Source organism: Hippichthys cyanospilos, chromosome 16, assembly GCF_059441005.1.
Source record: "Hippichthys cyanospilos isolate Australia breed blue-spotted pipefish chromosome 16, RoL_Hcya_1.0, whole genome shotgun sequence".
NCBI classification, from domain to species: domain Eukaryota; kingdom Metazoa; phylum Chordata; class Actinopteri; order Syngnathiformes; family Syngnathidae; genus Hippichthys; species Hippichthys cyanospilos.
In genome coordinates, this window is record NC_142384.1 from 4,394,165 (window position 1) to 4,411,543 (window position 17,379).

General features: G+C 38.8%; 1 protein-coding gene across 1 annotated transcript; it reads right to left on the reverse strand.

Annotated features, from left to right (window-relative positions):
* Positions 1 to 959: 959 nt before the first annotated feature.
* On the reverse strand, positions 960 to 15,797 carry LOC148410236 (all-trans-retinol 13,14-reductase-like). The gene is made up of 12 exons (XM_088437192.1): positions 15,635 to 15,797; positions 12,482 to 12,664; positions 9,601 to 9,739; positions 9,420 to 9,522; positions 6,960 to 7,155; positions 6,659 to 6,856; positions 6,432 to 6,551; positions 6,209 to 6,347; positions 5,239 to 5,348; positions 4,531 to 4,697; positions 2,413 to 2,572; positions 960 to 2,349 (listed from the first exon to the last, which is right to left on the reverse strand). The coding sequence occupies exons 1-12, from the start codon at positions 15,795 to 15,797 to the stop codon at positions 2,174 to 2,176; spliced, it is 1,854 nt and encodes a 617-aa protein (XP_088293318.1). The 3' UTR covers positions 960 to 2,173.
* Positions 15,798 to 17,379: the final 1,582 nt, after the last annotated feature.

Genomic DNA, 17,379 nt, shown 5'->3' on the forward strand with positions numbered 1-17,379 from the left:
GACCGTCTTTGAGCAATTGAGTCTCAGTTTTGCGATTCCACCAGTTTAGCAAATTTTCCATCAGTAATGCGAAACAGCTTATTTCGAGCATCGAATGGGGTTCAGCTCAAAACTTGTTTATTTTATGCCATTGATAAAAAAAATCCTATTTATTAAATAGTTTGAGGATCAAAATGAATAAGCATATACTTTATCCATCCCTCCATTATCTTTCGCTTAGCTGGGGTCAGGTCATGGGGGCAGCAACTTGAGCAGGAAAGCCAAGACTTCCTTCTTCCCGGCCACTCCGTCCAGCTCCTCTGGGAAGATCTCCGGGCATCAGCGAGACATTGTCCCTCCAGCGTGTCATGGGTCATCCCCAGAACCTCCTCCCGGTGGGACATGCCCGGATCACCTCACCAGGGAGGCGTCCTGACCAGATGCCTTAACCATCTCAACTGGCTCCTCTCAACGCAGAGGAGCAGCTGCTCGACCCCGAGTCCCTCCAGGAAGACCGAGCCCGGACACTCTGCACAGGAAACTCATTTCGACCGCTTGTATCCGGGTTCTCGTTCTTTCGGTCAAGGCCCGTATCTTATGACCATAGATGAGGACAGGAACGTAGCTCGACCGGTAAATAGAGAGCTTTGGCTTAGCACTCGTCACCATGACAGACCGGTACAGCTTCTGCATCACAGCAGACGCCACACCGATCCACCTGACGATCTCCCGCTCCATCGTACCCTCACTTGTGAACAGGACCCCAGATACTTAAACTCCTCCACTTGGGGCAGGACCCATCCGTGACCCAGAGACAGCATTCTAACCTTTTCTAACGGAGGACCATGCTTTCAGATTTGAAGGTGCTGTTCTTCTTCATGAATACAAATATACAACCAGATCAACTAAGGCTCTAAGAACATCATTGTGTCTTGATGGCATTCTTTTATTTAGGATATTATGTAATACATTGACACATGCACCGTATAAGCTGTAAGTCATTATTTGGGGGAAGGAGGTTGTACCTAGGGATGGGTACCAAAGAATATGCTTTTTTTTTTTTTTTTATAGAGAGACCAATTAGGGTTGGTTCTATCAAGCACTGATTCACATGAACCACCACATTATGGTTCCAAGGTGAATCCAAGTTGTAACTGCGGGTGCAGAAGAATTTACCATTTCACACACGCCAAAAATACATTTCCTGTGTCTGAAGTGAAGTGTATTTTTGGATGTTCATTTAGTTGTATTAATTTCTTTAGCGTGTGGCTAAAGTATCAGCGGTATGACAGTATAGAATGAATCTTTCTCCAACCGAGATGCCCGAGTCTAAGAGGTCTTCATTTTCATCACCAACCAGCATTGCTTGGCTGCAGATTTCGCAAACCAGAGCCACTACAAGCTTTACAGAAGTAAACAAAATTTGCCTGCCGCCAAACCAATGCAGTTTATAAAATATATTGCAGCGATGTACATAGAACAATACTTTTATATACTTAACCTATTTGTACGTTTTCACTATTCATATGGGTTTAGCGAAAACTTGCGTCAGAAATGGAACGGGTATCACATACTGCACTGGGTACAATCAAGTGATGAATTTGAGTCCTATTTATTATCTTTGTCCATTTACGTCCTCTTCCACCCATCACTTTTTTGTTATTTTTCAGTGAAAGCTCAGTTTAAACTTATGGTGTGGCGTGTGGCAGGCCGTGCGTTTTTGAAAAGCAACTACGCAAGGAACCAAGTTAACAAATGCAAATATTGATCTTTGTTTCTTAAGTTACTGCTTAACTTGTTTCCTTGGTTGTTCATTGTAAAGAATTTTGCTTCACTCGTTTTATTGTGAAAAATGAATTGTTGTTTTTATCATTTATTCTTAAATAGTTGTTAAATGTTGCACCGCTATTTATACTCTATACTTGTAAGCTCATTTGTTTTAAATTCATATGAGGATGTTCTGTTGTTGTTCAAACTTACTGCACTGGTTACCTCATCCTCCTGAAATGATGGAAAGAATTGTCAAATGGATTTTTTTTTTTTTTAATTATTTTACTGTTAAAAAAAATTACAAAATTAAGTACTACAAAGAACAGAAAAAAACTACCCAAAATCGGTAGCGTTGAGCACCAGTATCGATTCCTATTTACCAAAAATTGGAACTAAATGCTTCAAATATAAAAGGTACCCATCCCTATTTGTAAGTAAATTTGTTATCTTCAGATGAGCTTATGATTTGGCTTTTTTTTTTTTTAAGGCGGGCCTTAAGAGCTAAAAGGTCAATATAGAGGATCTGATTTAAGACAGCCGAGGCACAGAGAAGTCCACCGTGCAAAGCTCCAGCCATCCCGTTACAGAACACATCCTGACCTGCAAACAAACACACAGTTACAGTAATGAGCAGTAGCACAAAGTTTGTTTGGCTTTGATTACCTGTTAAGTATAGACCACTGATTGGTGTTTGTGGTCTGGTCCTTGCAACCGTTTCTGGGGTGAAGCGCTCCAAATTGTGTTCGGCACCATACATCTCACCTCTCGGTGCACCCAAATAATGGACATTAGTTAGAGGTGTGGCAGCATCGACCATAACAACCTGAAGACAGAAATATGCAAGCAATTAAATTGTTGCTAAAATGTATGATACCATGTAAAACAGGTAAAACCTCTGAATACACCACAAAATGCTTGAGAATATCGCAAATGTTCAGTTTTTGTCAAGGTTCCTAAAAGGATGTTAGCAACAGTTGTTGTGTTTTGCCTTTCATGTTTTTTCTTGCCGCAACATGCCCAAACATTCCTTGGAACAAAAAGCACTGACTGTAATGTTTGCCACCTGTACTGCTCTTGAAAAAACATTTAAACTGTTAAAAATCAACATTTTCTATATTTAAAGCATCTTGTATTACATTTCATACTGTACTGGAAAAATTAGAGAGGTATGGAATTAGAGGATTGGCACAAATGGATCAAAAGTTACCTAGATGACAGAAATTTACACAGACTTGCTGCTGCCATATTTATTTATAATTACACTTCTTTTGCACTAGCGGTTACGTTTACAACTATAACAACTACCTCAAATGCACACAGCTGGGACAACCACAATCAGAGTTGTCTTGCTTTGTCTCGTCCTGTTGGATCGTCTTGTCATATGCTGCTACTTATGTCTTGTCTCGGGGTACTCTGGCCATACCTGGTTTTCGTTTTTACTTTTAGTTTTTAGCTTAGCAACACTAGGCAAAGTAGCCCTAACATACTGCAGGTTACTATTGTTAAGAATCTAGTTTTAGGATTGTCTTGTCTTGCGCATCTGCACTTTGTTATTGTACATGTAAAACGCGGAGGATAGTGAGAAACGCAATTTTGATTCCTTTGTATGTTGAATACATTTGAAGAAATTGACAATAAAATTGACTTTGACTTTGAAATAGTATGTACAGTTTAATAATGAAAAATCAGAAAAATCGGCTCCGTGTTTGGTCCTACTGTATATTGTTTATATCAGGGGTTCTCAAACTTTTTGGAGTAAGCCTTTTAGAAAGAACATTTTCCAAGGACCCACATTACAAAGGTTTGTGGAAACATAACAAACAAACAAAAAATCATTTAAAGGGACAGTGATTTAGACCGCTTTTTATTAAATAGGAATAAATTGAATGATTATACATTTCAAAAACTTGAAAATAAATTGGTTCTTAACGACAACAGTATGTTTTAAATATAATCATAGGTCTAATTATCATTATATGATACTACATGAGGGGGTGGCACTTCTCCGGAGGTGGCCATGTTTGTTATACCTTCGGACAATGGTAAGTGCAGCACCTCCTGCTGTCTGGAATGAAAAAAGTTCTAAATCTTACACGTTGTCCCTTTAAGTCAGTGCTTCTCAATTATATTTTGCCAAGCCCCCCCTAGATAAGAGAAAACTTTTCGCGCACCCCCCCAACGTGCTGACTATAAGTAAGACTATTATCTATAAAAATGTCATGTCTACCGAAAACCTGGATCCTTTTTAACCTTAACAAAAGAAAAAAGCAATCTAAACTTTCAACAACTGTTAATTATTTTTGTATAGTGTTTACATGGGTTATAGCTTCGTCTAAAACAGGAAAAAACAAGTGCGTCAAAGTGCCTTAAATAAAAAAAAAAAAGAGATATAAAAATTCGTATTTTATTGCAATTACACTTCTCATGACAAAAACAAAGCCTTTTACCCTGGATACATTGGCGTGCCCCCTGGCATCTCCTCCCGCCCCACTTTTTGAGAAACACAGCTTTAAGTCAAACATTAGTGCTCTTTTTATTCAGCAACAGATTCAATTTGACAAGTATATTTGTTACTTGTCAGCTATACTGAAGATTAGATAATAAAAATTGCAAATGCCTCCTCATAACATTGTGGTTGTCTTACTATTCTACGCCTTTTTGAGCACCTTCCGGCTTTCCTGCATTTTTGTGATCGACCTCGTGATCATGACAAATACATTAAAAAAAAAAAACCTGACGTGAGAAGTGCACTTAAAGACAGTGCGAAGAAAAGTATACAACCTTGTCTTGTAATTGGGGGAAGATGACTATGGCCCACTTCAGCATCTCCTGAGCCATTCCGTTTTTCAGATCCAGGTAATCCTGTCCCCTCTTGCCAATCTTTGTCCCTTCCCATTCTTCAAACCACTCATAGCGAGCCATGGTTAACAAAGTCATACAAGATTTTCCTGAATGGAAAAAATGTCATTAGAATTATCTCCACAGGGAAACATTTTTTTGGTGACTCTTTGCTACTGAGAAAAGGTTATAGAGATCAAATTGCTTTCAAAACACAATATTACAAGACCACTCCGTACATCTGAAAAATAGCAACTTTACAATGACTAAGCATTTACATCAGTGAACCTTGGTTTGTTGAGTAGTGTTGTTTGGTGCACGAGTGTGCCCTAAGGAGTACTAGAGGTTAAAGTAAGAGTTTTTAAATTAAAAATGAAAATCTTTCAATAATCGGATGACATGGCTATGTTCACATTTTGGCCTTTGTTGGTACGCTACCATGATATTTCCCCCAAACGTTATATGTATCTACATCTACTCTACATTTTATCTTATTGGGATGTTCTGGGATGTATGTCATTGGGATGTTCTTATTCGAATCAGTCATAGATGTACTATATCGACAATAACCATCGACGATGACCAGAATAATGACAACGTGTTGAGGAATTGTGTTGTACATTTAAGTATTTCTACATAACGCTGAGTTACCCGGTTGTCGAACGTTGGCTGTAGGGTCTTTGGCAGATGGAAAGGTGATGAACATCATGGGAATGTTCCCCAAAACCTCCTCTCTGTTCAGCGAAGAGTATTGTTCCATTCTTCCCACGTAGTTCAAACACAGCCCCATACATATGTATTCATGAAATCCAAAACAAAACTAGGTGAGAAAATATGTATACTGTAGTTTATTCACATGACATTGTTAAAATTAGAAATACATGGGTGTGGAATACCCTCTTACTTTACTTCTCTACTTAAATATTGTTTTCAATGGCGGAACATGGTCCAATCCTACTCAATGTCGCCTGCCTCTTCTGAAGTACTGTTCGGTGCGTAGGCACAAATAACAGTCAAGAACCATCCATCTGCCCGAACGCGGTGGGAAGCTACCCTTTCTTCTACCGGGGGAAACCCCAACGTCAACGCTCCAAGCGGCGATAATAACAACAAGGTATTGAGACGATATTTCGAAGGTACTATCAAGCGCCTGCTCAGCGCCTCTCACCGTGAGCAACTCCAGAATGGTAGAGTGTCCAACCCCTCTTGGGAGGACTAGGGACCAGAGCCTAAGCCGTGTGTGGAAGTAAGCCCGACAACATCTAGTCAAAACCTCTCTGCCTCACACTAGCTCAGGTTCCTTCCCAGTCAGAAAAGTGACAATTTCTAATTTTCTAATTTCATGGTTCAGCTCATCATTCTGGAGTTAATGATTCACGGGAAAAATGTGCACAACTTGCACTGAAGTCAACACTCCAGAATGAGAGTCCATGAGCTTGTGGGGATGTTTTGCTTCACAATATTATGAAGGACAGTGGTAAAACATTAAGTATTCTTCAGTAGCTAATTTTGTAATATAAAATATTATAAAATCCACTATGTACTGTACTTCGAAATGGGAGATAAATAACAAGACTGTCATGAAATAGGGAGAATCAATTAAAAAAAAAAAAAAACTTACAGTGCATCTAAGTCATTGTCTTTATACATCCAGAAGTTTGTGGAAACAATTCCCAAGTCTTCTTTGGTTCCATCCAGACCAACAAAGACTAAGAATGAACCCATGCCATGACGCACCATACTCAGCAATGAGTGGATTTCTATTTAGACAGGATCAGAAAAAAAAGTTTTAAATACAACCTCAAATTGCATTCCACAGTTCTATGTGTGAATGAATGTATCACCTGATTTTTCTTGTATGTGACGTGGTAGAAATTTTTGGAAAGTGTTAAAGATTCCAGCATTTGAAATGACAACAGGAGCAAGAATCTTGATCTCCTCCTGTCCTTTGAGCACTGTCACTCCTGTCGGAGAATCAAATCACAATAAAACTCCAAAATTTAAACATGGAGTACAATGAAAGCAAAAACACAGCTACGTGTAAATAATCCATTATATCCTTCTTTCTTACCACAAGCTTTGCCCTGCTGGTTTAGCAGTATACGCTGCACTGGTGCCCTGACCAAGACAGCGCCCCCTGTCTGCTGAATGACAGGGATGATGTGAAAGGCGAACTCACTCGCACCTCCTCTCGGATAGTATGCACCACGTTTGTAATGGTGAAGAAGGAGTGCGTTGATAAGAAAGCTTGACTGTTTTGGAGACACGCCTTCAAGAAAAGAACATAGTCAAAACTGAAATTAAATTGGAAACTACCTGTGCTCCATTTATAGCTGTAATACTGTATTCAAATGATTGTGACTGTCTAGTACCATAGAAAAGGTAGGCAGACAAAGCCTGAAGGTCTTTGTTCTCCGTGAGACGGGACATTATTTCAGAGTGATTTGTGGTTGCTAGACGGAACACTGTGGATATCCAATCTAATAGACCAGTCCACACCAGGAAGTTGACAAGCCAATATGGAATAATCTTCAAAGAAGCAATAAGTGGTGTCCGTTTGGAGGCCAACTGCAAGTGAACAAACACTTATTAGTTATCATCTTTCAATTACTGTCTTCAATAGACAGGCAGATCTTTATGGTCATTACACCTGCAACAAGTACAAAGCAAAAAATACAGTTAAATTCAGTATTATTGCTCAGTTTTAATAAAACAATGTAGTGATTCTTAATGGGAATCTGAAGAGGAGTAAAAGAAGGAGCAGGAGGGCATTTTATTGAAATCAAAAACCAAAAGAAAACAGAAATGAAAGCCAACAAGTGCACCAACATGCATCCCAAGACCGCATGGTAACTAACTTCCTTCAAAGCTTGTCCTGACGTCTAAAGTCCCTCCAGAATGAATGTTCTCAACCAAAGTTCCACGGATAATTGTGGCGGTGCATTTTTGCGTGCTGGCAAGCCACACATGGTTCCACCATGGCGTGTACGTCCTTTTGTACCACCCTCCAAACACATTTCTGGGAAACTAACATCCCGGACGCCTTCCTGTCAGGGTGGGAGAGGCCATGCACGGCGTCAAAAATGGTCGCTGCCAACTAACGGGAGCCGGGCTCCGGGCCTACCCATAAAGGTGACGCACCACAGCTTGATTCCTCTATCTCTGACCGCTACCACCTCCAGATGTACTGTAGACCCATGTTTAAACTCTTAAGCAGTCCAACGTCACGATCGAAAGATCGGTCGCAATCCGTGCCAGAAACAAATCAAACCTAATACACTGTTCTGATATTGGTCCTGGAGAGACTGTCAGCGACCACGCTGGACTTGCCAGCGATGTGTTGGTTGTCTGTTGTCCTCCAAAAATGAATGACAGTTGGTGCCGCGGGCGAGTCGGCAACTACTTGGTCATTTTGGACATTGGGAATGTGCGAGGTTTGTGATCGACAGACCATGGACTCACAGCCTTCCAGAACGAGGGGTGATGGATCTCCAGCCAAAGCATTGATTGTGAGGGGGACCTGGGTGCCAGGGCGTGGATGTCTTGGATGGATGTCATCTTGACACAGTGCTCCTTTTGTGTCCTCAAATGCTCTGAACCCTCTCCATAGTCCAAATATTTACCCTTGAGTCCCTCCTATAGGGGGTGCATGATATATGCCATGGATGAACCAATTTTGTTCACTTTTTGTAGTTAGTCACTATCCCAAGAGACTCTTGAGGACGCTGTGCCGTTTGATGGTGAAGAAAGGGCTAAATAGCTTCCGCCGTCAATGGGAGGGTGCAGAGCAATCTCGAGTGACTATGAGTCCGCGGAATTGGATGAATGTCACGCCGAAGACACGTTTGGCTGGGTTGATGATGAAGCTGTGCTGACTGAGCTCATTGAAGAAATACCAAAGGTGGGACACATGTTCCTCAACTGCAGAGCTGGCGATAAAGACATAGTCCAGGTAAACAAAGACAAAAGGCATGTCCAGGAGCAAAGTCCGCCAACCGTTTTCGAACACGAACGGCATCTTGAGGAACTCAGACAATCCAAAAGCTGTTGTAACAGCAGTTTTTGGAATGTCCGCTGGGTATACTGAAACTCGGTGGTAGGTCCCGGTCCATGTCCATTTTAAAAAACAGCTGTGCCTGAGCATGGAAGGATGATGGGATTCTCGACCACGCGTCTGGTTTGACTGAGTGTGGGTTTTGTCAGAAGAGGAAACTCAATTCACTCAGGTTGCTACGTCTTCAGAAAACAAGCTCTAGAGAATCTCATACAACCCCACATGGCGTCCACATGCGATTGAGGAGAAAGTCTCTGCCGCTACAAGGCAGCCATTTTTGATATTGACGAGTAATCCATGGCCACGCAAAATATCCGCACTGAGGGGAGGAAAAGCAATATCTGCTATGACAAATTCCTATGTAAACCAAATCCCAATTTCACAGTCTTAGTACCATATATTCGGATGTGGGTATCGTTGGGGGGTGGGCCGCCTGCAGTCTCCAGTATTCCCAGATACGGGATGGGGTGTGTTCATTTCAATGTGCTTTTGTTTTTTTCCTCTTTACGGAATATAAAAATATAGCCAAAAAGTTACAATAATTTCCATAATCAAATAACTGACTAAAACAATGACTGTACCTGAATATAAATGACAGTGATCTAATTTCAAATATGGCCATGGATAAATATGAAATGCTACATTACAATATGAAATACCATTTTACATTTCAGCAATTTAATTAGTCATTTCTATTTCATCATTAAAAAATGCTAGACACTAGATGCTGAATCAAACTATTCAGTTACAAAACCATCCATGTTACTTCTTACTCTACCTTGATCAATCTAAAGAACTCATCAATAGCATCCTCCTCGCCGGGAAACTGCTTCTTCAGGTTAGCTGCCATTTCAGTCTTCCCTGCATAGAGATGATACTCCCTATAAAGTGAGGATAGAATGAAAGATGGTATGAACCAAAATTAAAAAAAAAAAAAATCTTCTAGTATCAAGTCTTACCGGTGTTTTCCAGGCTGGCCCAAGACCAACGTATCAAAGTGTTGCTCAAGCTGAATGAACTGCAGCTGCCCTTCCGTGATCTGATCGAGAGCAACCCTAAGCAGACTGTTCTCATGAAGCTGGCCAAGATAGTGAATGCCTGGTGGGAACACTTATTATTTACGTTCAGAAGCCAGTGCGACAAATTATTACATTTTACATATACATGTATATATAACAACCGCATCATCTGCAAACAGCAGCGATGCAATGCTGAGAGTTATGACTGTCATTCCAAAGTAATTACTGTATTTTTTGGACTATAAGCCTTGACTTTTTCCTCGTGATTTGAGCCCTACGGTTTATAGTCCAGTGTGGCTTATCTAGGGGTTTTATTTTTTGGGGGGCTAGCCACCAGGAGACAATTCACTGGTCAAGCAGTTGTGTTTATCTGTTCAAGGTGTCAATTTATGGAACAACTATGAAATAGAACTGAAAAGATAATAATGCTTACATTTATATAGTGCCTTTCACGAAACCCAAGGTGCTTTACAAGGCACAGCACTATCACAGAGTAAGACCAGTGATGTAACCAAAGATGTGAATCAATGGCTGAAAATAAATGATAAAATAAATATAAATAAAAATATGAATAAATTATTACAAATATTGAAAAATATGTCTAAATTGAATAAGATTGTGTATGAAAGTTTGTGACATGTAAATTTGATATAAAGGTATATATGATTGTGTGTGTGTATATATATATATATATATATATATATATATATATATATATATATATATATATACAGTATATATATATATATATATATATATATATATATATATATATATATATATATATATATATATATATATATATATATTTATTTATATATATATATATATATATATATATATATATATGATTGTATGTATGAATTATCTGCATTGTGTTTATATGTACACTAAAATAATCTAGCAATTAAACAATGGGAGACAGAAAAAGATGCTATCGAATAATTGATTCTGAGTTTGAACTGCGATTTAACTCTGCATTATTCTGCTGGTTTTATATTGAAAATAATCCATCCATTTTTGCATAAATGTTTGTGCTAAATATGTAGGCATGTTGAGTCTTGTTAAAGAGAGTGTCAAGGGGTTGCGCGGCGGATGTGGAGGCCGGCGTTGTTGCGGAGAAGGAGGACCCAAAAGCAGGGGAGCGTCGGGACAGGGGGTTGATGAAATCCATGTTTATTAATACAACGAACGGGAACAAAAAGCGGGAAAAACAGGACGGCAAAAACTAAGGGCGCAGGCAAGCTGGAAAAACAGAAAACAAACACTACGGGCAGGCTGGCAGGAATACACGAAACTGATGGACGAGACGAGACGGGACTACAAGACGACAATGTCATGACACGACAATGATCCGACACGGGCTGTAACGAAAACCAGGTTTAAATACATTCAACTCTAATCAAACAAACACACGGCAGCTGGGCAGGGACAACAGGCAAAGGGAGCAGATTGGAGGACACGAGGCGCAGGTAACAGACAGGTGGACTAAATCAAAACTAACGCAGGGAGACGCGACAGGGGCAGAAACAGGAACTATAAACGTAAACAGAAACTGAACCCCTCAAAATAGACCCACAACCCAACAAACCATGACAGAGAGGATGTTGCTATTGGCAGGCAATTAAAAACCTTTAAATAACTATATATATATATATATATATATATATATATATATATATATATATATATATATATATATATATATATATATATATATATATATATATATATATATATATATATACACTGTATATACAGTATATATATAATTTTTGTTTTTTTTACCTTCCATAAAACATCTTTTTGCGTAAATATCTGATGTTGTGACCTGTGGTTTATAGTCCAGTGCGGATTATCCATGACATTTTTTTTCCCCTCAATTTTTGCTGCTGCGCGTTATAGTCCATAGTTAGTCCATAGTTAGTCCTATGTTGGTAAACAAGTAGTGGGCTGGAAATGCTCTCAATAATATTTCATTCAGGTATGAAAAGTTCGGGTGCTACGTCTGAAAACGCATTTTTTGTTTTGTTTGTGTATTAAGTGTAGTGGCTTGGGAATATTTGAAAGGATGTCATTGCATGTGGGCGATATGTGGTGTCGGAAACCTCCTCTGATATTTTCTTTCCCTGTAGATTCTTTCCTCCTTGTAGATAGCTTCTTTAACTCTTTCAAACTATCTGTCTCCTCTGATATTAATACAGTAGAACAAATTATTTGTAATTGTACCATTTGAAAACAAAAGTGATTTAAAATTAAACCGTGTTGGTGACTCTGTTCACTTCCCTGAGCTGACAATAATTAATTATTTAATAATTATTTATTTAATTGATTATCGTCTGCTCAGGGAAGTGAACAGAATAAGAAATTCATCGTATGGTATAATACTAACATATAACAATAAAACTGTTCAATCTTGAAAATGCCTCACGGTTCAAGGACCCGAGTTTGAATCCGCACAATAGAGCAGGGGTGTCAAACTCATTCTTATCGAGGGCCATTATGCCGTTACGGTTTCTGTCAGAGGGCCGGCATGACTGTGATAAAATACATTTTGGGTGTATTTGTCACACTTCCAACTAGTTTTGAAATCAGAGAGAGGGTGAGGGCAAAAAGCGCTTGCGATATTTCGACTGGAAACTTGAATTGGAACGGGCGTTTCGCGGGCCGCGTGAAACGATGTGGCGGGCCGGATCTGGCCCCCGAGCCTTGAGTTTGACACCTGTGCAATAGAGGGATCAAATGTGTGTAAAACTATTACTTGACCATAGGAATTTCAAATTCAAAGAAAAGAATGAAGCAAAAGAAAGAACTGACTTACCCACATCAAACTCAAATCCCTTATTTTGGAAGGTATGAGTGCAGCCACCAGCCTGATCGTGTTGTTCCAAAACAAGAACCCTCTTTCCAGCCTTGGACAACAGAGCAGCAGCTGTCAACCCGCCCATTCCGCTGCCGATAACCACAGCATCCAGAGCGTTGGGAATCCGATCCTTGCGGAATCCTGTAGGGTTCACGGAATTACAGTATGACAGATGATGATTGCAAGTTTCAGAACATCATTTTAATATATATTTTTAAAAGCACACTGATCCTATGGCACAGTGGCTCACAAAGATTGGATTCCATTCTTTACCTAGAAAAAGAAAGTAAAATTCTACCTTCTTCCATTCTTTAGTTATCACTGTTTAAAAATAGCTAAGTTTAATAACTAGGTTTGTCATCTATCATCAAAGTCAAAAAAACAGTTGACTCGATTGCAACAGAATGAGTAAACAAAATCAAATTTCACGGGTTTTTAACGGATGTGAATCGAAGTCTAACCCTAAACTAAGGAATCATTATATATATATATATATATATATATATATATATATATATATATATATATATATATGTATGTATGATATAGTCAATTATTGTTGCCAAACCTTACTACTGTGTCGAGTTAAGGGGTAATACTTATAAAACAAACACTATGCCTGTCTTCAATAGCTATACGAAATATCAACTTTCATGGGGGTTGGGTGGAGTACCCAAGAGCATCATCTCAAGGCAATCAAATGAACTGCATTCATGTTATCATCTTTTTTGATTATTTTAAACTTAAAGGGTTTGGGAGTGTTTTTTGGGGCTATATATTACAATGCATTCTAATGCGCAATACAAGTCAATTTTTTTTTTATAAAGCATATTTTAAAAGGCCATAGTCAACCAAATTGCTGTACAGTAAATATAAAAGTCTAAAATATAAACCTGAAAAAAACAAAAACACATAAAACACACAAACCAACTAAGACATAGATAACACAGCACTTCAGGTATTTCAACTTTCAAGGTGGACTAAAAGCAAGTGAGAAGAAGTACGTTTTTAAAAGAGATTTAAAAACACCAAGGGTCTGGGCGGACCTGATGGACAGTGGCAGACTATTCCAGAGCCTTGGGGCGGCTGCTGCAAAGGCTCGGTCGCCTCGAGTCTTTAACCTAGGCCTAGGTGGAGCCAGCAGCAGCTGGTCAGCGAACCGAAGGGCTCAAACATTACTCCCAACACTGCTCTCGGCAACCATACTAAGTCAATTAAAATGGATTTCAATACTACTGTTCACAGCCTTCTCTCAGTTACAACTTGAAATGGTGCAGCTCACTTTTTTATTTTTTATTTATCAGACCAAAAAACAATAAAATATAGGTACACACTAAATCGGGCATGGCCAAACTACGGCCCTGGGGGCCATATGCGGCCCGGTAATTTTTTAAATCCGGCCCACCCAACTTGAATAAATTATCAGTCAGGAGAAGAATGATAATGTTAATATCCTAAAGGATAGCGGAACAATCAATGCTTTAAAATAGTAACTGTCAGGACTTTTTATAAAAAAGCTGCGTTTTGTTCATTTAAATTTCACTTGTCTGCAATCGGCTGGAACTTAAGGCTGTGATGCAAAAATCATGGCGAGGATGCTCAAACTTCAGGTTTTTTTTTTATTTCACATCATGCAAATAAAGAGTTGTCACATGAGCGAGTGTGACATGAATGGACAAACCATTATACAGGGCAGAGAAGGTCGCTGGATGCCTGGGGTGCATCCGTTATTCATGCTTCCCCAAATTATTGTTCAAGGGTGGATTGTCCTCTGTGCATAGCGGATTCACCATATGCCATACAGCAGTGGTTCTCAAATTGGGGGTATAGGTACCCCTGGGGGTACTTGAAGGAACTCCAAGGGAGTACTTGGGATTTTAAATAAAACAAACAAACATGCAAAACTCCTTTAAAAATAATTGTGTTATTTTGAAAATGTTTCAGGAAAATATAAGAAAACAAATTTTATGATCATTCAATTTCATTCTCAAAACCCAGATTCTCCCCATACTAGAATGGTTCCACCCAACTTGTCACATGCCACCTCTTGGTACCTTTTTTAGTTCATTTATTTATTTATTTTTTTCTGAACATCTCTTCTATGTCCCCCATAAGAAGACACTTAATGTTGAATATTTTTCAGTGGACAAATATTTGTTAATAATTAAGTTAATAATTCATTTTTGTGAGCAGATCTCATCTGTAATCCTAAAAGATGACTGCTTATGTGTGATATTTTTCCTGTGGAAAAATATTTTTTTATGATAATTACTTTTTGAGAACTGGTCTTGCACTATTTTTCATATTCTTCTGCGGACAAATATTTATTGTATAAATAAATACAGTATTTGTCCGCAGAAGAACAGGTGTCTTGTTTGATACAAAAGAGGACACTTTATGTAGTTGCTGTTTTGTTTGTTCTTTTTGTGGACCAATACAAATGAAGGAATGGAAGGGATAACTAAATAACTAATAATCAGACATGTCACGTACCCCCCCCCCCCCCCCCCCAAAAAAAAAAAAAAAAAAAAAAAGCTTTGCACTGGTCACGCGGTACTTGTCTGAAAATTTTTCACATAGGGTACGTCACTAAAAAAATGTTGAGAACCACTGCCATACAGTTCTGAGCATACTGAACATTTTTGTGGGCTTTTCACGTCATAGTTTTTTTTTTTTTTTTTTAAGAAACAGTCCTTTTTTTACATACAGTATTTTTGGGAGTACTATTCCTGATTGGTCATGATTTTCATTATATGAGTTCTGCAATACCATTTAAATACATGTTACCCTCGTTAATATGATATCCCCGCTCGTGTGTGTCTACCAATCGGCTTCCCCAGGCTCTTGTTCCTGTCCAGCTGTTTAGCGTTACCTGATCAGCGTTCAGAGTATTTAGTTCCTAGTGCCCGGTCAGTTAGTGTAACCTTGCATTAAAGGTAAGAAACCCTTAGAATTCTTTGTCAATGATGATGATAATAATAATAAGAATTGTCATAACAATAAGAATAACTTAGCAATACAGTAATATGAATCTTTTATTTCTAGAATAAATTGAAATAGCAGACAGAGGAAAATGACTTCCATCTGCAAATAAGAAATGATTGCCCTTACCTCTCTTGAGCCTGTCGTCCCTCTTTTTTTCATCGTTAACCAAGGGTCCTGGGGGCCTGAGGCACGTCTCATTAAAAACCTTGTAGCGTTGCCCAGTGGTCAGGAATAGGATGATTATTAAAACAGACAAAATACTGCTTACTATAGAAAATAGCAACCACATTGCATCAGAGAGCTTTGCACACTACAGCTCACTGAAATCCCAAATGAAGAAATGATGTAGAGTTGAGGATGAAAAGTGAGCGGTGATGAGGCGGACTTCCTAAATTGTAAAACGGAAGATATTTGAGAGCTTTACATAAGGCATTCATTCAGAAAGAATGATATGGGTGACGAAAGGGGAAGAGATGGCCGTGAAAAATCAAGAGAGGATGTCGAATAAAATAACTCCTGACATTTTCAAAATTATAGTATGACACAGAAGAGAAAATACATCACTTTGTTTACACCATGGACATGAGACTCTCAGAAAACAGAGAACGAGTTGTGAATCACTTCATTAGGGTGAAGTCATACAAATGAGTAAAAACCATGACACAATTTGTGGTCTGTTCAAGTACTTTAGGGCATTTTTCTCAGCGAAAAAAAAAAACCCAAACTATGACTTTGAACCTAATACTTAAGAAACAAAGACACTCTATAAACTGAAATGCTAGTCGTCATTTGGTGTAAAAACCTAAAGTATTTAAAAGTTATTCACTAGGGCTGAACTATTTTGTGAAAATATCTATGTACTTTTGCTGCGATTTTGATTTCATTTGTTGTTCTTCAAATCAAAGTGCATGTGCAGTGTATTCAATAGGTAAGGTAACTTTCAAACATACAAAATGTCATCATAACTTTAAAAGCTATTTCTCTAATATTGCAAGTACTGTACACCAAAGAGGTTGTGTGAGGGAGAAAGTCCTTTTTAAAGGTTTTTAAAATGTTTCAGGTAAGGCAAGGCCTCCTGTATTACTTGCTGTCAAGTATAAATATGCAATTATGTGGAACAGGGTTTGAAAAATATTTTTAACAAATGTTTTACGTTATGTACGTTATGTACTTTGGACAAAATTTTAAAACTATGCCCCAGATTCCCATACAGAATTTAAATAATCCCAGGACGAGACTCATTTGATTTAAATGTAATTGTCGTTCGTTAATTGCTTTCTGCGATGTTATGTAGCTTGGGGTTTTACTAATTCCAGACAAAACAGCCTCAGACTAAAACAATCAAGTTGTACACATGTGAGAGTGCTCTGAAAACCTCTATTCATCCATCCATCCAACCCACCAATCCATCCATCCATTCTGTAGCCCATCCATCCATCATTCATCTATCTTTTTTTTGTCCGTCCATCCATCCATCCATCCATCCATCCACCCATCCATCCATCCATCCATCCATCCATCCATCCATCCATCCATCCATCCATCATCTACCACTTTATCCGGAGTCAGGTCACGGGGGCAGCAGCATCAGCAGGGAAGCCCAGACTTCTCTCACCCCAGCTCATCTATTCTCAGACCAGCCGAGAAACGTACTCTCCAGCGTATCACCGCTGTCAGCACACTCTCTGACGAATTTTAGTTGTCCCCGTGGGAATATGGTTTCAGCAGAGGTGCAAAATTGACATATAATATCAACACTGATCATAACAGCGCTAGCATGTAACATTAAAAGCTCTGAATTAGACATGCCATATTAGACATGACATTCATATTACAACTGGGAACCCAAATACTGCACTTTCTTAATGGAT

Coding starts and splice junctions, on each gene's coding strand:
- LOC148410236 (XM_088437192.1), bottom strand. CDS start 15,797: ATGTGGTTGCTATTTTCTATAGTAAGCAGTATTTTGTCTGTTTTAATA. Junction 12,665..15,634: donor GGACGACAGGCTCAAGAGAG/GTAAGGGCAATC, acceptor TGAACCCTACAG/GATTCCGCAAGGATCGGATT. Junction 9,740..12,481: donor GGGATTTGAGTTTGATGTGG/GTAAGTCAGTTC, acceptor TGTTCCCACCAG/GCATTCACTATCTTGGCCAG.